The sequence below is a fragment of the Panthera pardus genome, unplaced genomic scaffold, assembly GCF_024362965.1.
Source record: "Panthera pardus isolate Hobbes unplaced genomic scaffold, ASM2436296v1 HiC_scaffold_11, whole genome shotgun sequence".
In the NCBI taxonomy this organism is placed as follows: domain Eukaryota; kingdom Metazoa; phylum Chordata; class Mammalia; order Carnivora; family Felidae; genus Panthera; species Panthera pardus.
The window spans coordinates 44,004,953-44,028,753 of NW_026526666.1; the positions used below are offsets into that span (position 1 = coordinate 44,004,953).

The window sequence follows — 23,801 nt, forward strand, 5'->3', positions numbered from 1 at the left end:
AGTCGCTGCTGTGCTTTGTCCATCCTTGCTGTTGTGGCTTCCATTTGGGATTGCATCTCAGTTATAGCATTTTTAATTTTGTCCTGACTAGATTTTATCTCTTTTATCTCCACAGAAAGGGATTCTATGCTCTTTTTCAACCCTAGCTAGTATTCTTATTATTGTGGTCCTAAATTCTAGTTCAGACATCTTGATTATATCTATGTTGATTAAGCACCTTGCTGTCATTTCTTTCTGTTCTTTCTGTTGAGGTGAATTTCTTTGATTTGTCTTTTTGGAGGAAGAAAATAATTAATAAAATGAAAAATGGAAATCAAAAAATTAGAAACAAAACAAAAAATCAAATAAAGGAAGCTAGATCGTAGTGTATTTTGGTCTGCTTGTTGAACGGAGCTTCATAAAATAGAGAATCTCTCTACCCCTCGCCTGGTTTTGCTATGTCTCTCTTTGTCTCTCTCTCTCTCTCTCTCAAGAATAAATAAACATTAAAAAAAATTACAAAAAAAATTAGTGCCTCGGTGGCTCAGTCCATTAAACATCCAATTTCAGCTCAGGTCATGATCTCATGGTTTGTGGGTTTGAGCTCCAATTCAGTCTCTATGCTGACAGCTCAGAGCCTGGAGCCTGCTTTGGATTCTGTGTCTCCCGCTCTCTGCCTCTCCCCTGCTCATACTCTGTCTCTCTCTGTCTCTGTCTCTCTGTCTCTCTCTCAAGAATAAATAAACATTAAAAAAAATTACAAAAAAAATTAGTGCCTCAGTGGCTCAGTCCATTAAACATCCAATTTCAGCTCAGGTCATGATCTCATGGTTTGTGGGTTTGAGCTCCAATTCAGGCTCTATGCTGACAGCTCAGAGCCTGGAGCCTGCTTTGGATTCTGTGTCTCCTGCTCTCTGCCTCTCCCCTGCTCGTACTCTGTCTCTCTCTGTCTCTGTCTCTCTGTCTCTCTCTCAAGAATAAATAAACATTAAAAAATTTTTTACAAAATATGAAATAGAGAAAATAAGGAAAGAAAAGAAAAAAAGTAAGAAAAATTTTAAAAAATTAAAAAATTACATAATAAAATAGAATAAAATGAAATAAAGGAAATGAAATAGCATAACAAATTTTTAAAAATAAAAAATAAAGTAAAAAAATACAATTTTCTTTTTCTGTATCCAAGAAAGAAGAAGAAAAGAATGAAAACAAAGAAAAAAAGAAAACAATTTAAATAAAAACAAAAGCAAAGAAAATGAACAAATAAATGAACCAACAAACAAAATGAAACCCTAATGAGGTTTTGTCCAGTTTCCCCTAGAACTGAAACTATGAAGTCCTCTATAGTCTGTACACTAAGTAGGTAGTGTGACTTGTGTTGGTCTTCCAGGGTACATGCTTGGAGGGCACAGTTAGGTGGGGCTAGGTGTAATAGTTCCATTCTGCAATAGGTGGTGCTGCTTAACTTACTGGAGTGGATCAGTGTGGCCCCCATGCTCCTGCAAGTATGTTCCTGCCTGGGAGAGGTGGAAATGGCTTCACCCAGCTCCCTAGTCTCTGGCACAGGAACTTCAATTCACTCTCTGACCAACCCATGATCAAGCATCCCTCCTTTGTCTCAGCCTCTGTCCACTTCCTGCCTGTACACTGTTTGTGTCCAAGGTGTCCACCTGCCAAGTGGCACCTTCCTTCAGAGTTTTATCTCAGATAAAACACAACTCCACACTTCAGAGATCCCTGCATCTTGGACCTCAATTGACTTTCTGGGGGAGGGATCTTGCTGAGCAATGACTGGGTGCCAGCTTGCCCCAGAAAATATCGCTCAGTGGCAGAGGTTCAGAGATTATGGCAAATCACAGTACATAGTCAGAACCAGGTTTCATCCCATTCTGGTTCCTTTATCCTAATACCAGCAAATACCTAATACCAGCTGCTCTCTGAGGTCCACTGGGACCTTTATTGTGAGGAGGCCATATGGCCTCTATCAAATGCACTCCAAGTGGGGGAACCACCTCTCCCCATGTGGCACACAGACCCTTTAGACCCTGCTGCCTGCTGCTGGGGATTTATCCTACTTCCTCACCAGAGCTCTGCCAGGCACTGAGCTCTGGAACTTCAGACTCTGTACTCCACTGTTTATAGAATCCTGGTGGTATTGAAACCCTCTCCTTTCTTCCCATCAATGGTTTTGGGGAACAGATTTCTTGTTCAGTCCCCTGTGAGTGTTTTCACTCTTTCTCTTTCTCTCCAGCTACTTTTGGGGGAATGTTTTCTTGAATGATACCAATGTGCTGCACTATCCCTCTTTCTCTTTCTCTCTCTGCAAGAACAGCTCCCTACCCTCTGTGGCTTTTCTTTCCCTCAGTTCACCTCTCCACACCATGTGCGTGCTGAGTTCTGTGGCTCAAGTTATGCAGATTGTTGAGTTAATCCTCAGATCAATTTCCTAAGTGTTCAAAATGGTTTGGTGCTGATCTAGCTGCATTTCAGGGATGAAACAAGCTCCGAGTCTCCATGCTGCTCTGCCAACTTAACTCCTCTCCCCAAATTTTGCTTTTTGTAACTGATCAATGGTAGTTATATTGTTATTTTTCTTTGAGAAACAGATTGCTTTTAAAGAAAAGAGTCTTTCCAAGCATAACTTGCTGCTTTATCTTACGATTTGCATTCAACAAAATTATGTGAAATCCACACCCATGAGTTGAATTAATTACCTGAACTATTCTTCTTAATCTTCCTGAATTATTTCTAAGAAGAAAAATTGTATTGTATGAGTAAAATAACAACTTTATCTATAATAAGTAACTTATATTATAAATGTTTTTAGTGATTCTGTTGTCAAATAATTTTGGTGATCGGAGAATCACATGAACTTAAGGAGGTATTAAAATGATTGCCTAATTATAATTATTTTTTTCTGTAAGTTAGAAATATGATTGTATTCAACTAGCTAAGCCATAGGATAGTTAAGCATTGTGGCTCTTTTCACTTAGCTGGCCTCTCAGTCTATTTATTCCAGAGATGCAATTAGAGACTGTGAGGGCCTCTGAAAAAGCAAGGGCCTGTATAGATTTCAGGAAATAAAAAATTTGCATGACAATACAAGTTCTGCCAACACATGGGGCAGGCTGAAGTCATCACTTTCCAGCTGTCATTACTATATGGAATCAGCTAAATCTTATCGTTTGACTGTGGCTTTAGTTTAGTGTATTTTCAACTGAAATAAAAGGCAGCCAGGATTTACAATCAGAAAGTGTCAGCTTTTCAGACAGATTTGACAATGGCATTTCATTTACACTGTGATCCACTTTTTAACTTTGTAAAGTGCAAATCACACCAAAATTGGAAGCCAGCCTAGGTACCTTTTTTAAAAAGTAATCTTTTCATCAAATGTGGGGCTCAAACTCACAGCCTCTGAGATTGAGTTGCATGCTCTACCAACTGGTAGCCAGCCAGGTGCCCCTCCAGCCCAGGTACTTTTAAACCAGTTTTGACTATCTTTAATGTAAAAAGTGAATAATTACAAGATCAATATAAGTTGAGTTCTCTGACTTATTTCAGTTAGCATAATATACTCTAGTTCCATCCACATTGTTGCAAATGGCATTAAGGAGGGCACTTTTCAGGATGAGCACTGGGTGTCATATGTAAGAGATGAATCACTGGGTTCTACTCCTAAAACCAAGACTACACTGTATGTTAACTAACTTGAATTTAAATGCTTTTTTTAAATTTTATTTTTTTTAGTTTTGAAAGAGAAAGTGCATAAGTGGGGGAGAGGCAGAGAGAAAGGGAGACACAGAATCTGAAGTAGGCTCTAGGCTCTACGCTGTTAACACAGAGCCCAACACAGGGCTCAAACCTGTAAACTGCGAGATCATAACCTGGGCCAAAGTTGGACGCTTAACTGACTGAGCCACCCAGACACCCCTAACTTGAATTTAAATAAATAAACAAAAAGATGAATATAAGTTGCTAAGCCCTTTTCGTCTGCTTCCTCTCTCCACTCATCTGTGGATGTTCTTTGAGATCACCAATGAGCAACTTTCTGTCAAGTGGCTCAACATAGGCTTTGGGATCAGACCATGTGCCTTCTAATTATGCTAAGGGTAATAGGGCAAATTAGCTTCCCCTCTGTACCTCAACTTCCTCATTTATAAAATGGAATTTTGACAATGACATATATCACAGAATTATGGGGCATTAAATAACATAATAAATATACCAGGGATTTGCATAGTGCAAGGGAGTACAACTCACATGTGTTCTATGTGTAATTGTGCAAAATGGCAGATATATGTGCAAAGTACTTACAGCAGTCCCACGTATAAATAAGCATTCAGTTAGTAATCATTTTCCAGTAGAATTCATAATCTCTCATTCATGGAATTCTTTAGCTTTCTTGAATGTCACTTTCTGTTTCTTTTTCGGTAACTGTTTAATTTTACCTTTTACCCTTAACTGTGGTGTTTCCCAAAGCTCATACACATCATGATGACCTGCTTTTCTCTTTCTTACTCCATCAACTTTGGTCTGTTATGAACAGCTAGAATTAAGAATTATATACAAACTGAGACTGAGGTTAAGAATGAGATTCAGAATCAAATCAAGTAGTCTTGGTGGTCTCCAAATATGATTATATATTAGGATTATCTGATGGGACAATTAAAGATACATATTCTCATGCCCACCCCAGACCAAGAGAATTGTAGTATTTGGTGCGAGGGGCTGGTAACTTGTATCCCGAAACAGTTTTTAAGCTGTAAAGCCAGATTTGTGAACTAAAACCTGGAACCAGCAAGAATACCAACATTAGTGTTCCACATCAGAGTGGAAGATCCGAGTCTAAGAGCACAGGAGTCAGAGGGCAGGTAGAACATGGAGCCCAAGTTGAGTCAGTCAGGAATTGGAAAACCTATCCACTCATGACCCCACTCTGTGCCCCATGGTACCCTCTTCATGTCTCTATCATGGCTCTACTACACAGTGTTGAAATTATACTTTTGAGCTTATGTGTCTTATTCAACTGTGAGACTTATGAAGGCAGACTTAGTGTCAAGAATTCATTCTTGAATCTCCATTCTGTTCATAGCAAGAATACAATGTGTTGTTAAAATGAATTATTGAAACCTAAATCAAGACAAGAGAGTGAGTTTATAAGTGGGACTTTTTGGTTGCTATAAGGGACATGAACTAGCAAAAAGCAAGAAAAGGGAATTTGGTGTAAGTATACAACGTATCTCATGAAACAACCCTGGGCCTTAGGTAGGAACTGGACCAAGAAGCTATACAGCCCACCAGGACTTCCACCTCTGTCTCACTTAACGTATTTGCTTCAGTAATTTCTTTCTGAAAGCTAGTGTTCTCTGCTTCCCTGGTCTTCAGGCTTTATGTTTTGCAGTTCTAATCTCCCACTGACTAACTTACTGTCCATTCTAATTCAAAATTTCTGGGATACAGTGACCAGGAATGACTGGCTCAGCTTGGGCCTAGTGTCCAAACCAGATTCAGTTCCTGCTTGCCAAGGAACAGGCATATGGGAGAAATCTACCCACTCCTATGGATTAGAGAGGAGGTCAGTTACCAGTTGGGCAGAATTAGACAAGCAGTCAGGAAAAGAGAAATTGACAATGTGTCAGAGAATTCGACATTGAAGTATATATGGACTATCTCAAACAGGAAACATTTTACATGCTTCCCCTAGGAGTAGAAGCCAACGTTGGCATTGCAGGGGAAGGCCAGTGGGATCTGTTCTGTTGCAATAAGACTACACAGAGTGTGGATCCCAGGTAGGGCATCTTCTTAGCCTCTCCATGCCTTGTTTTATTTTCATATGTAAAGTGAGGCTAGTAATGGTTTCCAATCTATCTACATAATAAGGTTTTTGTATCAAAGTAAGCAAAATAATGCATATGAATGCTGTACACTTAGCATTTAATGCTAAAAACATGTTAAATATTATTGTTATTGTTGCTATAGTAACATTATAACTGACAGGTCCTGCAGTTCTTCTTTGTGGAGTTCATCACTTGTCATGATATAAATTCTGTGACTTCCACATATTTATCTTAAGACTTGACCCAAGACTCCAGTTTAACTCTGGTTGAATGCTAGACTTACAATCAGATATCACTTCAAAATCAATCTCATGCTCTTTTTCTTATAACAATTTTACAGTTTCTTCCACCTACTAATGTTCTCAAACTGTTTCAGTGGCATCAATCTCTCCTTAAGCCTGGGCAAAAGACTAAAAGTGATTAAGAATTGGTCACTTGATCTGAAGCCATCTTTGACTTCTCTCTTTTACACCCCACGTCATTCATCAAGTTTTATTTATTTTTTTCATGTAATTACATTGACTAATAATGAATATTCACTGGGGGTTTACTATGTGCCAGATCCTGCTTTCAGCACTTTTTTTTTTAATTTACATCCAAGTTACTTAACATATGGTGCAACAATGATTTCAGGAGTAGATTCCTTAATGCCCCTTACCCATTTAGCCCATCTCTCCTCCCACAACCCCTCCAGCAATCTTCTGTTTGTTCTTTATATTTAAGAGTCTCTTATATTTTGTCCCCCTCCCTGTTTTTATATTCTTTTCGCTTCCCTTCCCTTATGTTCACCTGTTTTGTATCTTAAAGTCCTATTGTGGGTGAAGTCATATATTTGTCTTTCTCTGACTAATTTTGCTTAGCATAATACCCTCCAGTTCCATCCATGTAGTTGCAAATGACAAGATTTCATTCTTTTTGATTGCTGAGTAATACTCCATTGTATATATATACCACATCTTCTTTATCCACTCATCTATTGATGGACATTTGGGATCTTTCCATACTTTGGCTATTGTTGATAGTGCTGCTATAAACATTGGGGTGCATGTGCTCCTTCGAAACAGCATATCTGTATCCCTTGGATAAATACTTACTAGTGCAATTGCTGAGTTGTAGGGTAGTTCTATTTTTAATTTTTTGAGGAAACTCCATACTGTTTTCCAGAGTAGATGCACCAGTTTGCATTCCCACCAGCAGTGCAAAAGAGATCCTCTTTCTCCACAACCTCACCAACATCTGTTGTTACCTGAGTTGTTCATGTTAGCCATTCTGATAGGTGTAAGGTGGTATCTCATTGTGGTTTTGATTTGTATGTCCCTGATGATGAATGATGTTGAGCATTTTTTCATATGTCGGTTGGCCATCTGGATGTCTACTTTGGAGAATGTCTATTCATGTCTTTTGCCCATTTCCTCACTGGATTATTTGTTTTTTGGGTGTTGAGTTTGATAAGTTCTTTGTGGATTTTGGATACGGACCCTTTATCTGATATGTCGTTTGCAAATACCTTCTCCCATTCTGTCAGTTGCCTTTTAGTTTTGCTGATTGTTTCCTTTGCTGTGCAGAAACTTTTTATTTTGATGAGGTCCCAATAGTTCATTTTCGCTTTTGTTTCCCTTGCCTTTGGAGACTTGTTGAGTAAGAAGTTGCTGTGGCCAATGTCAAAGAGGTTTTTGCCTGCTTTCTCCTCAAGGATTTTGATGATTTCCTGTCTTACATTTAGGTCTTTCATCCATTTTGAGTTTTTTTTTTGTATGGTGTAAGAAAGTGGTTCAGGTTCACTTGTCTGCCTGTCGCTGTCCAGTTTTCCCAGCACTACTTGCTGAAGAGACTGTCTTTATTCCATTGGATATTTTTTCCTGCTTTGTCAAAGATTAGTCATATGTTTGTGGGTCCATTTATGGGTTCTCCATTCTGTTCCATTGATCTGAGTGTTCTTGTGCCATTACCATACTGTCTTGATGATTACAGCTTTGTAATACAGCTTGAAGCCCAGGATTGTGATGCCTCCTGCTTTGGTTCTCTTTTTCAAGATTGCTTTGGCTATTCGGGGTCTTTTCTGGTTTCATACAAATTTTAGGATTGTTTGTTCTAGCTCTGTGAAGAATGCCAGTGTTATTTTGATAGGGATTGCATTGAATATGTGTATTGTTTTGGGTAGTATTGACATTTGAACACTATTTGTTCTTCCTATCCAGGAGCATGGAATATTTTCCCTTTGTTTTTGTGTCTTCTTCAATTTCTTTCGTAAGCTTTCTATAGTTTTCAGCATATAGGTTTTTCACCTCTTTGGTTTCCTTGCTTGTGCACACATTCTCTCTCTCCCTCTCCCTCTCTCTCTCTCTTAAAAAAAAGAAACAAAAAAACCCCAAAGACAAAATCTTCTATCCCAGATTTTTAGGCTTTCTATAGTCTGATCCTATGGTATCTATTCAGTTTTTCCCCCCTTCTCCTATCCCATTATTTATTATTCCAATCAGGCTGATCTTTTCACTATCCCCACAAACATGCTAATCATATCTACCCTAGGTGACTTCATTCATCGCCACAGGTCTAAACTTCACCTGTTTAACTTAATATATTGTGGCTCTAATCTCAGCTGAAAGTGACATTTCCTTCCCTGGATCTCATAACACTTTCTTTGTACCCCTCTTATGATATAATGTTCTGCCTTGTATTATAACAATTTTGGTACTTTTCTTATTTCTCTCCCTGCTCATCAGTTAGCTTGCTGAAGACAGAGACCGTTTCACTAAATCTTGTATACCCTGCAGTGTCTCTTTCAATGCAGAACACGTAACATGTGATCAATAAATAGCTACTGAATTTAACAGAATTCTAGTTTCATTCACACAAAATGTTTTTCTTTGTCTTTTGTTTTATTCTAATCTTTCACAAAAGTCTCATTTTCTTGAATGAAACCCTTGTGACTCTTCTAGTCTTTGATGAAACCTACTTTCTTAGAAGTCTTATAACACTTAAGGCTGATACCACATAATATGGTTCTTTATTAATTGTTTTATATGGTATGTTCAGTGTTCATGTGTTGCAACACAGGGCCTGGTAAATAAAGATTCTTAAGGACTTTTGTTGAATAAATCAATGCATTGATCTTGTCCCACCAATTGTAAGGTCTCTGAGATAGGGACCATGCCTTAAATATCTTCTGTGCCCTTGGATCTCTCAGCATATAATAGGTGCTTTATGAATATTCACTGACTGACTGGCTCTTGGATTTCTGTTGCATGTTTGTCTTTACATTCCTGTTGTTTTGTCCTCAGCAGATGATTACACTAAAGAGGTCTCTGAGTCCTCAGACCTCATTTCCCCATTTACAGGCAGAGTCAGGTTGCTGACACATGCGTTTGGTGATGGTTGTTGTTGTTGTTGTTGTTTTGCCATTCTGTTTAGGAATGTTGTCTTTAATTCCAGGACTAAGCCTTCTCAAAGGACAAATCCCTAAAGGAAGCAGGGGAGGGGGGGTGGGATTGCAAAATACAGATCCCTGGCCAGAATGATTTTACAGAACTTGCTCCTGGGTCTGCTTACACAGTACATGCCAGGGGAAAAAAACCGTTCTGTGTGTACCTTGTACGGTTTACAAATGAGGGTAATATATCACAATCATGATGCAACAATGCGTCATGATGTGGCCTAAGATGTATAAAATAACTTCCATCCTAGGGCACCTGGTGACTCAGTTGGTAGGATCTTAAAATATCAATTAAAAATAATGTTTATATAGTATGATAGTGACTTGTATATACCATATAGCCAATGTGGCAGAGACCAACAATATTTCAACCTCTTGAAGGAAAGCCTAATCTACTGAGAGAAAGGGGAGAACTAGATAAGTAAGCATCTCTATTATATTTTGCACCTCACAAGTATGCAATACTTGATGATGGTAGATGGTAGAATGGCTTTGCAGACTAGAAGAGCTCCAAGTTTTGCTACCCTGGATGCAATCTATAATGTTATTATCCAGAACAAAGGGAGGTATGTGTACAGTATGCACAGAATATGGTCCTTAACAACTTTTCCTGGTCTTGCTTCTAGCTGGAGAGAGGGAAAAGGATTGGCAGATGTAACCAAGGCAAAACTGATGTTTCCTTGGACCAAAGATTGAATACAGCATTATACTGGGCAGTAGCCAAGTTGTAGATTTTTCTTTAGTAATATTGTATATGTATTTATTTGCCATTTCATTGGCATATATGCTTAAAAACTTCTTTGTTTTAGATGCAGGTGATCCAAAGACATTTGATCTGAATTTCAAAGGGCCTGTTGCCAAAAGGTAAGCAATTCTTTTCTTGGAAATATATTTCTTGACAAACACAGAAAGCTTATCTTTGGTACCATTTTCTGGTCAATGGAGAATTATGTCTGTTATGAAGGGGAAATGACTTATTTTTTTGCCTAAATGTCACGTTCTTTATGTAGAGAAAATACAGAGAACAAATCTTTCCATGAGTCATGGATATTCTGTCCTATTCAGCAAATGAACTGCCTTAAATTATTGGACCAGAGAGTTTGTGTTTTTCAAAAAGAAAAGCCTAAAAATGCTTTATAAGATTTAACCACTTTGTAGAGAAGCAAACACATTTGATAGTTGTTTGATGCACCTGTTTACTGTGTGATTCACCATTGTAAATGCAAAGTTGCTATGCCAACTTCTTCCACACCAGGTATTTGTGCTACGCAGCTTCCCAAAGCAGACAGCTTTCTTGGAGATAACCATTCACCAAGGCATCATTTAAGCTGTAGGATATTTTAGACTGCTCTAGGGAAATGTGTACTTGTCTCAACTGGTGCTTCTTTCTAAAAGTTGTATGGCATTTAAAAACTATCCAGTAATTCATAGGCCTCTTTTATTATTATTTTTACCCTCTATTCCCAGGCTTCCTGCTAATCAAAACAGGGGTTTACAGGGTGGAATAGGTAAGAATGAGGAGAAAATTATGCTGTTGGCAGCTGGGTTTTGCTTAGCTTTCACCTTGATTTCTGGCAGTTGTATGTCATAACAGACTGTTAGGTGAAATAACATGAATAGCACGATCAGCATGCTATCGTTGTTTTGAGCTGCCAACCATCAGCATGTACGTTAGCATTTACTGTTACGTGCCTGTAATATTCCGGCTTTAAACAAATGTGTATTCAGTTTATTCTAATTCTGTAAAAAGCCAAGTCATTTGTTTGGGGTTACTTATTTGAGGGTGCACCAATGCCTTCTTTAGAGTAAGTCTGAAATCTCTTGTTCTTTCCATGGTAACACCATGAATACGTTCTGTTGTCCAGTATACAAACAGCCTCATTTGGTATGTAGGTTACTTTTACTGCACTTACATTCATTTTCCAGTAACTAATTTGTGCTAATTGAACCTAGCCTATTGGCCTTAAGGGACCACTAGATATAATCCAGATTCAATAGTAGTAGTAGTAGAAGTAGAAGTAGTATATGGTAGTAATAATGAGAATTATAATATAAATTGCTGTCACATTTGGACAGACAAAATACAGATTATAGGTATGCCTTTTCTTCCTTTGTTTTCCATAACATTTATTTATTTTTTTAAATCTTTTAAAAAATGCATTTATTAATTTACATCCAAGTTAGTTAGCATATGGTGCAACAATGATTTCAGGAGTAGATTTCTTAATGCCCCTTACCCACTTAGAGCCCATCCCCCCTTCCACCACCCCTCCAGCAACCCTCTGTTTGTTCTCCATATTTATGAGTCTCTTCTGTTTTGTACCCCTCCCTGTTTTTATATTCTTTTTGCTCCCCTTCCCTTATGTTCATCTGTTTTGTATCTTAAAGTCCTCATGTGAGTGATGTCATTATGATATTTGTCTTTCTCTGAGTGACTAATTTTGCTTAGCATAATACCCTCCAGTTCCATCCACGTAGGTGTGCCTTTTCTAGCCATAGAGAAGAGAGCAGAGTTAAACCTGGCTGGCTTTAGGTGTGGGGAAGGAGTTGAGATCTGTCTTCATTTATTTAGAATTTAATGATGGAACCAGGTAGTCCAGGTAAAGTCCAAAAAACTGTGATAACCACTGTGAGGAAAGTAATTTATTTTTACTGAGGGCCTTTTTACTGAGGGCCTTTTGTGATGCCCCAGCACCACAAGGCCTTCAAAGGTGAAATGGTCATTATGTGGGCATACTTCCCCCACTCTTCAATCCAAGAACAGGGGAAAGTGTTGTAAAACCACAGGAGCTTAGTGACAGAAAGACACAGCTGACCCATTTGTAACTTTTCAGGCTGCAGGATTTTATAATGCCCTTCCTGGAAAAACAATTAGAGTGTTTAAAGAGCAAATGAGAAATCCCAAATTCTTCACATTACCTCTGGCAACAGAATGAGCTTTAATAACCTCTTTTGCTTACAGATATCACTTCCCTTCTGAAGGATACAAAGTATTATCAGAGATCCAGGCCAATTCTTACACCATTCTCTGCTTGTCAGTCAGCCATCTTCTATACACCTCTCTCAGTTCACAAGAACATCATTTTGTCCCCTTTATTCAACAGAATTTTTTTAAAGGTTGTTTTGCATTGGGTTGAGATTGTGAGCTTGGTAAAAATGAGTGTCTAGCACCCTTAGCAGTACATTAGGCAATGAAAATGAATGCACATAGAAAACAAAGACATAAGGCTCTTTTATAAGATGCTGCATGAGAAATTCCTCTTGTTAATTTAGAACAAATAAATTTTTAATTTAATGGCAAATTAGTATACTTTCTTCCATTATATAAAGAGAACTGTGTAATCCAGCATATTTTTCTTTTGTACTGAATTGTAGAAGGCCCACTGATAAATTCAATTTCAATGCCAGCAACTACATTAGCCTTTGAGTCAAGAATTTCTTTTTGGGAATTTGAATTTCTATTTCTACTTTAATAACTCTCTTGCACCCAGGTGTTTTAAATCATTTCATTTAAGTTTTTTTTCTTGGAAAGAGGCAGCATATAGGTAGACAGGTAAATAGAAATAAAAGGCCTACACGTTCCATAATTACCTTTTTCCTCTATACACAAAATAGATGAAGGACATATGACTCATACTAATCAAATTGGTAGGTTTCACAATGCTTAAAATAACTATTATTATAAAAGGTAGAAAATCTATCTGAAATGTAATAAGATGCATTTATTTCTACCTGAAGCATTGGGCGGAGGTGGCAAATTCACTAACTCTCAAGATGAGAGAGGAGAAACATTCATTACAGATGTGGTGGAGGGGATTCATTCACATAAAGAAGTTGGACTAAATGACCTCTAAGTCCTTTGCAATCTTCAAATTTCAAGACTGTGATTCGACTCTTAATGCCAAAGTACAGAAGAGTCCAGCTTCTGGCTTAAGTGACACACATAGAAAGCACTGTACTGATGCCCTCTTGTGAATTCTGAAGTGCCATTATCAAGTAGACATCTCAAGTTATTGTGAGGACACAATGTTGTTTCCTAAATTTATGCACTTCCCATATTGGCTACCTGTTGAAATAATTGGTGTGCTCTTTGTTATACCAATTATGACACCATTTATTTTTATTTCTCTTAATTTCCTTTCAGATTTTGAGGCTGAGAGTTTTCAAAGGGAGTGCTATGGATATAGGCTTTTTATTTCAAACTATTTTACAAATCAAAATGGTTTGTAGCCTCCTCTCTTCCTTCATATTCTCTCCAGTAGAGGTTTATTGTATAGCACTCTCCTCAGACTGATTTTGAGAAGGTTACCAATGATCTCAATCTTTCCAAGTGCAGTGGTGGTGACTTTTGTTTTAACCTCACAGCAGCATTTGACAAAGGTGACCACTCTCTACTTTTTGAAATGTTCTTTTCTTTTGGCTTCCTTGCCATGATACTCACCTGAAGCTTCTTTCACCTCATTGGCTTCTACTTTTCAGTTTCTTCAATCTTTGTTTGATCTCCAAATGTTGGAATGCCACAGGACTTGGCCTTTTCTTCTCTTTCTCTAGTCTGTTTTTACACTAGGCCAATAATTTTAAATATTATCTGTATGTCAATGACCCTCAAGCTTCTATTGCTACCAATGGCCCTTCCATTGGCCTCCATGTTTCTGTATTTAGCTGCCTACTCAACATTTGTCTTTGGATTCTCAATACTTATTCAAACTTAATTTGGCTCAGCTGAAATCTTGATTCCTACTCCTGCTCCAAAGTTCTAAAACCTCCTGCCTCAGTCTTTTCCATCTCAGAAAATGACACCAGTATCCATCAGGTTACAGATCCTTGGTTTCTTTTTGTTTTTCTCATCTCCCATATTCACTCCAATAGGAAGTCTTATTGATATAACTCCATAATATGTCACCAAATCAACTGTTTATCCATCTTTCCTTCTACCACCTATACTTTTGCACTGAAATCTAGAATGGTCCTCCTTCTTTCACTCCTGCTTCTCTTAAATCCATTATCCACACAAGACCCTGAGTGAACTTTCAAATCACAGATGAAATTATGCAGCTCTTCAACTTATATATTTTCAATAGCTTCCCATAGCACTTTGATTAAAACTCAAATTTATGGGGCCTTTTGCGAGAGCCCTCTGTGTAACTCACTGACCTTATCCCCTATCACTCTTTCTCTCTTTAACTTCTCATTGTAGCTACACTTGCTTTCTTCCCATTTTTTGAACAGTCTAAATTTGCATCCTCCTTGGGGACTTTGTGTTTGTTATTCCTCTGACTGAGATATTTTGCTCCCAGACTTTTGCATGACTGGCTTCCTCTTATCATCCTGTTCCTAACTGTCATTGCCCCAGATGCCTTAATGACAATCCAGTCCTGCAGCCATACACACTCTTTCTCTCTCTCTTTTTTTTTAGTAGTTTCAGGTTTTAAATTGCAGCTAGTTAACATAGTCACTCTCTGCTACATGAATTAATTGTATTTACTTTATACGTTTTATCACTATTGAAAAACTGCTTTATTCATTTCTTCGCTTACATAATTAATGTCTTGTCTATAGTATCATGTCAGTGAAAATCAAGAACCTTGTATATTTTGTTCGTCGCTCTATCCCCTGGACTTACAAATTCCCTGACACATATGCATTTGTTGGATGACTAAATGAACTATCATCCTAGCTTTAAAACTGAAAACATGCTGGAAAGGATAGAAGCTAGTTGGAATGAAGGTAGGGAACCATTTAGAAGACCCCTTCAGTAATCTGCCTGACAAATGATTAAAACCTGGACTAAGGCAATGGCCCTGGGAGAAAAGAAATTTAAGAGGTAATGAAAAGGCAAAACCTTTAAGGCTTTAGGACTGATTGTATGTTGGGTGTTGAAGAGAGAATCTAGCATGACTATGCCCAATAACCAGATGGATTGTGGTTACAATCACCAAAGTAGGGAACACATGAAGAAAAGCAGAGAAATCATGTGTTTAGATTTTGAAATGTTGAGTTAAGGATGCCTATGGCATATCCAGGTAGGAATATTTAGTAGAAAGTAAGAAATACACTTCTGAGGCTCTTTGAAATATTGATACGTTTATTTTAACTAAAAAAGTATCTAAATAAAGAGGGAAGTTTGAAAGAATATTAAAGTAGAATAAAAAATGTAATTTTTCCCTGATCATCCCTAGAGTAAACTGCAGGTACTTTCCCTGGTGCTTGCAGAGTTCTCTGTGTGCTTATAATATTGTGTTGTAGTTAGTTGTTTGCTTGGCTAACTCAACTGAACCATGAGTTCTGCTAAGCAGAACTGCACATAGTAGACTTGTGAGTAACAGTTTTGATCATGTTGCACCTCCTACTCAAGTTTCACTAGTGAGTTCCCACTGTATGAACATTAATATTATATTCACATCTCTACACAGATTTGTCTCAATGTATCTGCCTAAACTACTCTCCCCTCCCCTCCCCTCTTGTCCTCTCCTCTTCTCTTCTCTTCTCTTCTCTTCTCTTCTCTTCTCTTCTCTTCTCTTCTCTTCTCTTCTCTCTTTGTCTCCCCTGCCACTCTGTCTCTCTAGGGTTTTGAAACCCTTGAATGAGCTTTCTGTTGAACCAAACCAGTCCTGTATACTTCTACAGGGTCTGAAAACTTATTATGTCACTGTCCTGGAAGTACAACAACAACAACAACAACAACTCAGGGATGGTGGCTGGCACTAACAAAGCTCACAAGAGACTGATGTATAAAACCAGAATGCCAATACAGTAATTTACGTTAAGAAATTTAATTGCTGAGCAGACCTGGTCTTCATGTTGACCTGACCAGCACATTGCTCCCTTGAGACAAACTGCATGAGAAACTTAATTATCAATAGGTTGCTTGATAAGTATATAGTTAGAACAAGGGAATTGCATGAGTGGGATGTCTAGTGACATCAGGTGCTGGCTGCCTATGGTGTCTATCAACAGAATGGGATCTTCACATCAGTTTGACTTGGTGCCCTAACCTGGAGAGTGTTTGGAAGGGCGATGCTGTTTGATCATTATTTGCAATTCTCCTTAAATTTGTTAATAAATTCAGTCAATTTAAAGTTAGGCTTGCTGGACTGGGAAGCTTACAGTATCATTGAAGTGACTACATACGTCTCTGCTTTAATTATGTGTTGATTTCATAGTTTAACTCTTAGAAAGTAGTATTATTTTCTATTCTCTCAAGTTTTGGGGAAGCACCTTACTGTTACATAAAGTGGTAGTCTTCCTTGCTTAATGGTCTGGCTCAGGATCCACCTCTTCTGACCCTAGTCTCAGAGTGCCTTCCCTCCACTGTCATCCTGCAGCTTGTGCTATGAATGATACATACACTTGCTTTTTAACTTTTGTACTCATGTATTGTTTTGTCATCTGGCTTGTCAGTCTCTTGGACGACAGAGATCTACATTCAGTATAAGTGTAATTAATGATGAGGGCTGGCTCTTCCCTGCCCTGTCCCCCACCTCAATATACCACTGGTTAGAGCACCTACTCCTTGGATGGAATTCTGCTTATAAAGAATAGGGTTATTTCTTTCATAGCTATGCTTATAAATGTTAACATTCTTTGAATCTTCATCTTTCAGGTCTACTTTTCTATGAAAAAAAATAAGTAAAATAAACAAATTCCATCTCCATGTCCTGAGAAGATAATATATGATCTTTATCACAGGGTGCCAAGTGTAGAAATTTGGACCTTATTTTTTCAGATTTGGATCATAGGTCAAGAAAATAGTCATAACATTTTAATGGCTTTTCTCTAACACAAAATGAATGAGATAAACAGAATAAACTGAACTTTTTACACTGGGACCTATAAATCTCTGACCTGCCTTGACATAGCATTCTGGGATCTGCACTGCATACAGTGTCATACCTTCTGTGGACACTTCATGAAAACTAATTGAGTTGAATATTGGTCTGAGGTAGATTTCATAAGCCCTGATAATGCCAATAACTCAGAGAACTCTCATACCATGCTCCTCTTAGCTGAGAGTTGCATTTAGGAATTTGAACACCCATATTACACTAATGTCATCTGAAGATGGTATAGAATTTGGATAGCTTCTCAGCAAGAACTTTAAATATGACTTTAAAGTCTTAGAGTTCAAATGTATTAGTAAAGCTTTACTTATGCCTGTATATGGTAACTGTTTTGCCTCAAATGTGATAGCACTATAGCCATTATTCAGCCTCTTCTGAGGTTCACCCTTATATTTATTTATAGGTTCTATGTCACTTTGCTTCTTCCCCATCCCTGTTTTCCTTTATTCCTTAAACCAATATTTATAGTACATCTAACTTTATGATAAGAATTATGCTAGTTGGTGGTAATATAAAGATAGGATGTCTTTTCCTCAAGGAATTAGATAATAGAAGAAACAGACAACTGAAAAGACTTTAAGGTTCAATGTGGGAAGTACAAGCTGTGGAAGAGAACAAAAGACCTGGCTTTCAGCTGTGGATGTCATACGTGGCTACTATTCCAAAGATTAATATTAATTGTTTTTCATTCAACAAATATTTATTGTTCATATATTATTCTCCCAATATCCCCTAGGCATTCAAGATATAGTGATGAGCAAGATAAACAAGGCCTCTGGTTTTTGGAAGGGAAAGAGACAGGCAGACAACATCTGAAAAATGAATGTGACAGTTTCAGAAAGTGAAAACTGTGAAGAAGAAAACAAAACAGGATGGTGTGATGATAATGCCTAGCTGAGAATGGGGGTGGGCTTTAATTTAGATTTTGTGGCCACAATAGACCTCTTAGAGCTGACAATGAAATGAGACTTGAATAATAAGGAGGACCTAGCTGTACAAAGATTGAGAACATAGCACTTCAGACAGAGAAATAGCAAAACATAAAGTGTCTAAGGCAGGAATAAGCTTAGTATGTTCAAAGAGCAGAGTGAAGGCTGGTGTGAGTGCGGTATGATAGAAGGGGGAGAGGTTGGGGAGTGGGTTTGTAGGTGATTCCGGCAAGCACATTACAGTTTGTATGTACAAGTGTGACGGAAAGTCATTGGAGAGTTTTAGAAGAGTGAGTTAACCTAATACATGTTCTTAAAACTCATTTTTACTGCTGTGTGGAGAATAGCTTTTAAGAATCCAAAAGCATCAGCAGGGAAATCAATAGGATGCTTTTGCAGTCATCTAAGTGGAGGAGTCGGTGACTTGGACCATGGTGGTGATAGTGGAGAAGGATAGATGTGAATAGATTCAATATATGTTTTGATAGTAGAGGTGAGAAGTGAGAGAAACAGAGGAGTCTAGGATAACTGCTAGATAGGTAACTGGAACAACTGAGTGGATGATGATCCTCTATACAAAGAATGGAAAGATTAGGGGAGGAGCAAGTTTGCTATTGCAGGACTTCTGTTTTGACTGTGTTAAATTTGAGTTGCAGAATAGATATTCCTATGATGATGTTATATATGACTCTGAAGCTCAGTGAAGAATAAAGTGAGGGCTGGATATTGAGAGTTGGAGGGTCATTAGCATAGAGATAATATTTAAAACCAAGTGTCTGGATAGGATCACTTAAGAGGGTGAAGAATATACCTAAGGACAAACTCTGGACTTGACAACATTTAAGGGAACCAGCACAGGAGATAGAAAAAGCACCCAATGGGTTAGCAGAAAAGCAAGGAGAATGAAACATTTTAGAAGCTAAATGTAGTATTACAAGAAGAGATGGATGGATGGATGGATGGATGGATGGATGGATGGATGGAGTCAACTGTGTTGATTGCTTTGGGAGGTTAAGTAAGATAAAAACTAAGAGGTAACCATTGGATTTGGCAACACAAAAGTCATTAGTGACTTCATTATCTCAATCTCAATGATGTAGTGGGCACTTAAGTCTGACTGGGGAAACTTAGAGAATGTCAGGTGAAAGCCTGGAGGTAGCCATTAGAGATAACTCTTTCAATAAGTTTTGTTGGAAGATGAGGGGAATCTGGGATCAAAGTAGAGTTTTCTAAAGATAGAAGATACTACAACATGGTAGTGTGTGGTGCTGGAGATGATCCAGGACAGTGATGATGCAAGAGAAAGGGGACATTATAGAAAGAAAATCCTGAAGATGGAATCTAGAACATGATCAGACATTGGCCTTAGGTAGGAACAGAGATTCCTAGTCCATACTGTAAGATGGTAAGCAGGGAATAAGATGTCAATATTTCTGATGATGAGAAGAGGGAGATTCTTACTGCTGGCTTCTAGTTTCTCAGTGAATTATGAGGTAAGGTCATTAGACAGGGATGGGCTAATGGTGGCAGTAGAGGTGGTAGCAGGCCTATGTGCATGGGGATTGAGAGGAGAAAGTATGGAATGATCATTTTGGAAAGTGAGAAGGTGAACATTATAAATTATTAATCCAGAATATGTATGTTTTGCATTTCCCATATCGTTTATTTTTCTAGTCTTACAAAGATTTAAGGGTGGACAAACTTTGGTCACTGTTCTGATGGAGCATAATGATTTTTAGACACATAATTAGATGCCTAAATTATGTGAACAAGAAGATCCTGAGGTAGCTGGAATTGGATGGCAGTACCTTAGGGTAATTCACATACAAAGAGGATCTTGAATGATATTTTGAAGAAAGGATCATGCTGTCAAAGAGACACTTTTTATGTGATGGCTTAAAGACAGGATAAGCATGTTCCATACCAAGCAGATGTGCTTAGCTAGTGTGGAAAGCAGGGACTATATATAAATATAGGTAAAAAAAAAATAGAGAGGCTGGGCATATGTATGAAATATTGGAGAGGAAATATTGGCAGCATTTTTTTTTTTTTTTGCTATAATGGAGGAGGAAAAAAGAAGAGGTTTAGGTAGATTCTAGATCATGCATTAGTTTTTTCTTTCATCCATAACTCTTATCTGTTATGCACTGTGGGCATACAGAAGTGAATAGGACAGACTACACTCTCAAAAAACTTAAAATTTAAACTACTAACTTTAATATAAAAATTATCAACTTGCTACACAGGGATACAGGCATAATTCAGGGCAATAGAGCAAAATGAGTGAAATGAATAATTATTCCCTATTGGAAGGATGAGGAAATATTTCTTGAAGGTATCATTTGAGCTGGACCTTAGAAGAGGAGAATGATTTTGATAGAGAATGAAGAAGAGAATCAGACTCATGGAAGCAGGTGTTGCAGATTCAGTTCTCTGGAAGCAGATGCTGAACTGGAGTCTGGGGTGCAAGCTCTTTATTAGGGATAAACACCAGTGAAAAGAAGGGGGAAGGAAGTGGGATTGCACAGAGGGAGATGTCCAACTGCTACCACAAAGCCTCAGTCCACCCAGCAGGGAGCTGTGGAGTGAGTACTGTCCCTCCCAGAGGTCTGGAGTATCTCTGAAATGATCACACTTGGCTCACTTGGCTCACACTATGAGCCCACTTGGCTCAGTTCCTGGTTTGCCAGCTGTCCTGGGAGGGCATGACGTGGTGTGGAAACAGCTGAGGTGGACTCTGAAGGTCCTGGTGGGCTAGAGGCTATTTATGACCACACGTGCCACAGCCAGGCAGCAAGTCCTTCTTGAAGGGGAATCTGGGTGGTGCATCTCCATGTGGACCACAGCATGTGAGTGCATGGTGTATTCTGTGGCGCTCCAGAGGGGCTGGAACAGAGACTAGGGTGAAACACACCTTGGGAATGAAGCTGAGCAGGTCATTTGGGATTACTGAGAAGTTTAAAAGGCAGGATGAGGATTTGGGACTCTTTTTCCTTTGGGGATTTGTTAAGGGAGTTATGTAGGACTATGTGATTGATCATGTAATGCTCTGATTTCAGGAGAGAACCCCAAGCCGTGAAGTTAGGGCAGCAGAACCTCTTAGTAGTAAGAGTTGCCATAGAACACAGCTTAATGAATTTGTGTGAGGCCGGGAGGAAGATAGACTGCCCACTGTGCCCATTTTCATTTGGGTCTGTTGTTACTTTATAATAGTATCCTTGATGTTTCATTCAACACAGACATTTGACCCTTCATCTTTACTATGATGATAATTAAAATGTTTCTAACAGACCCACAGCTTCTTTTTTTTTCTGGAAAAGCTAATGTTTACCTTTACTACTATATGTCTATATACCATATGCCATTTTACCATATACCTGTATCAGAAGAATTTATTACCACATACTCTTCAAACATTGTTTCAGTCAGGCTGTTTTGCAACTGAATGAATTTGTTTTTCATTTGCTCTCAATCCATCATTGTATACTTTAAGTGTGAATTCTTTTGGCAGGACATTGGGGAAAGAAAATATTTTTCTGTTTAAAAAATTGAATGTACTTGGCATGCAGTTGGAGCAGGAGACCAGTGAGTGGGCAGAGTTGGGAAGCCAATAGGGGTGAAGGCAACAGGCAGCTTCCAAGGGCCTGGGCCCTGGGGTGTGGCACTCACTCTGTGACTGGGCTGGATAACGTGAGATGAAGACTGTGGAGGCAATCTTAGTAGCGGCATCCCATTAGGGAATTTCTAAGTCATTCAGACACCAGCAGTGTGGAGCCAGGTTACCAAGTCTTAATAGAACCACAGAAAACCAAGGAGTAGAAAGAGCATATCAGGAGGCAGAAAGTCAAGGCCTAGTAGAATTTTCTCCACTCACTAGTATGTGACCTTAATTACTTTTCTTTTTTTTTTTTTTTTAATTTATTTTTGGGACAGAGAGAGACAGAGCATGAACGGGGGAGGGGCAGAGAGAGAGGGAGACACAGAATCGGAAACAGGCTCCAGGCTCCAAGCCATCAGCCCAGAGCCTGACGGGGGGCTCGAACTCACGGACCGCGAGATGGTGACCTGGCTGAAGTCGGACGCTTAACCGACTGCGCCACCCAGGCGCCCCATAATTACTTTTCTTAATGCAATGACTATGCAAGTTTTTGATGCGAAGGTGATTTTCTAGTTAGATCTGTGACGAAAAATTAGTGAAGAAATGTTATTAAATTTTATCTAGGTATTCGTATTTAATTTAAATCTTTTCCAAACTGTGCATTGGCTTTTTTGATGATTACTTTGATTGGCTGGTTAAATAAGGAATTGTTGTAGAAAGAGTGTATGCGGAGAGCCTGGGTGGTTCAGTCACTTAAGTGTCAAACTTCAGCTCAAGTCATGACCTCACCACTCCTGAGTTCGGGCCCCGTGTTGGGCTCTGTGCTGACAGCTCAGAGCCTGGAGCCTGCTTCAGATTCTGTCTCCATCCCTCTCTGCCCCTCCCCTGCTCACTCTCTGTCTCTGTCTCTCTCTCAAATATAAAAAATAAAACATAAAAAATATTTGCAAAAAAAAAAAAAAAAGAAAGTGTATGCAAATGTCAATGAAGCATTACTTGAAATGCCTTTCTATTTTGGTAATGAAACTATCACTCAGGTATGACCCTTCACTTGATATGAGCTTGTCCAAATTCTATATATAGCCTCTCAGAGAAAAAATAAAAGAAAACAAAAAAAAAAACCCAAAAATAAAAAACAAAAAACAAAACAGAACAAAACAAAAAACAGCTTATTATTGTGAACCTTATAAACCCAAATGGACAAAGTCAGGACATGATAAAATTAGACTAAAACTTCCCAACACATGTAATATTGTCATTTTGATTTAAGTTACTTGTTGAAAATTTGTCCAAGATGTCATTATTTTTCATGATTTACACACATAGATATCACTTTACATGCTCTAGACTTTTGAATTCAGGTCATTATGAGTTTATTTCAACTGGAGGTCTCCTATTTATTTAGTGAAATATCTGCAAGAATTAATTCCTTCATGTTAGTAACATTGTGGCCCTGTGAATTATAGTTTATCTTATGTTTTTTGGTAAATGTCACCTATTCCTCACAGGATGCTCTCTTGTCAGGCATAGTAAAAAAAAGAAGCTCAATGCTGAAAATTAAAATAAGTATTGTTTGCTCAAAATTTCAGGTTAAAAAAATCAGAGTTGATGGTCTCCATGTGTTTTATTCTTAATGTTTCTTTCTTAAAAATACTCCATTGTAGGGGCGCCTGGGTGGCTCAGTGGGGCGCCTGGGTGGCTCAGTCGGTTAAGCGTCCGACTTTGGCTCAGGTCATGATCTCACAGTTCGTGAGTTCGAGCCCCGCGTCGGGCTCTGTGCTGACGGCTCGGAGCCTGGAGCCTGTTTCAGATTCTGTGTCTCCCTTTCTCTCTGCCCCTCCCCTGCTCATGCTCTGTCTCTCTCTCTCTCTCTGTCTCTCTCTCTCAAAAATAAATAAACATTAAAAAAACTTAAAAAAAAAGAAAAAAAATACTCCATTGTAATGTGCATAACATTTTATAGATCCCCCTTGTCCCCCACAGTAAGTACAGAAGAAGTGGAGAAGGTACTATTATTTTACATTTGTGCATTTGGTATCACAATTTGTTTTTTCAGATTTAGGAAACCAAAGGTACAACCACATAAGCCATCTTCTCCATATGCATTATCCATAATTTAATTTAATTTTATTCAATAAGAGGGAATGAAACTCCATCTTTTCCTTTCTGGAAGAAGTTTGATTTGCT

At 38.3% G+C, this 23,801-nt stretch overlaps 1 protein-coding gene across 5 annotated transcripts in view; it reads left to right on the forward strand.

The window, feature by feature from the left end:
* SLC44A5 (solute carrier family 44 member 5) overlaps positions 1-23,801 on the forward strand; it is a 377,137-nt gene that overhangs the window by 209,351 nt on the left and 143,985 nt on the right. For all 5 annotated transcript variants that reach the window (XM_019448853.2, XM_019448852.2, XM_053893793.1 and 2 more), the window contains one exon: positions 10,056-10,110. In XM_019448853.2, the coding sequence (XP_019304398.1) occupies positions 10,056-10,110 (55 nt within the window). The remainder of the gene's footprint in view (positions 1-10,055; positions 10,111-23,801) is intronic.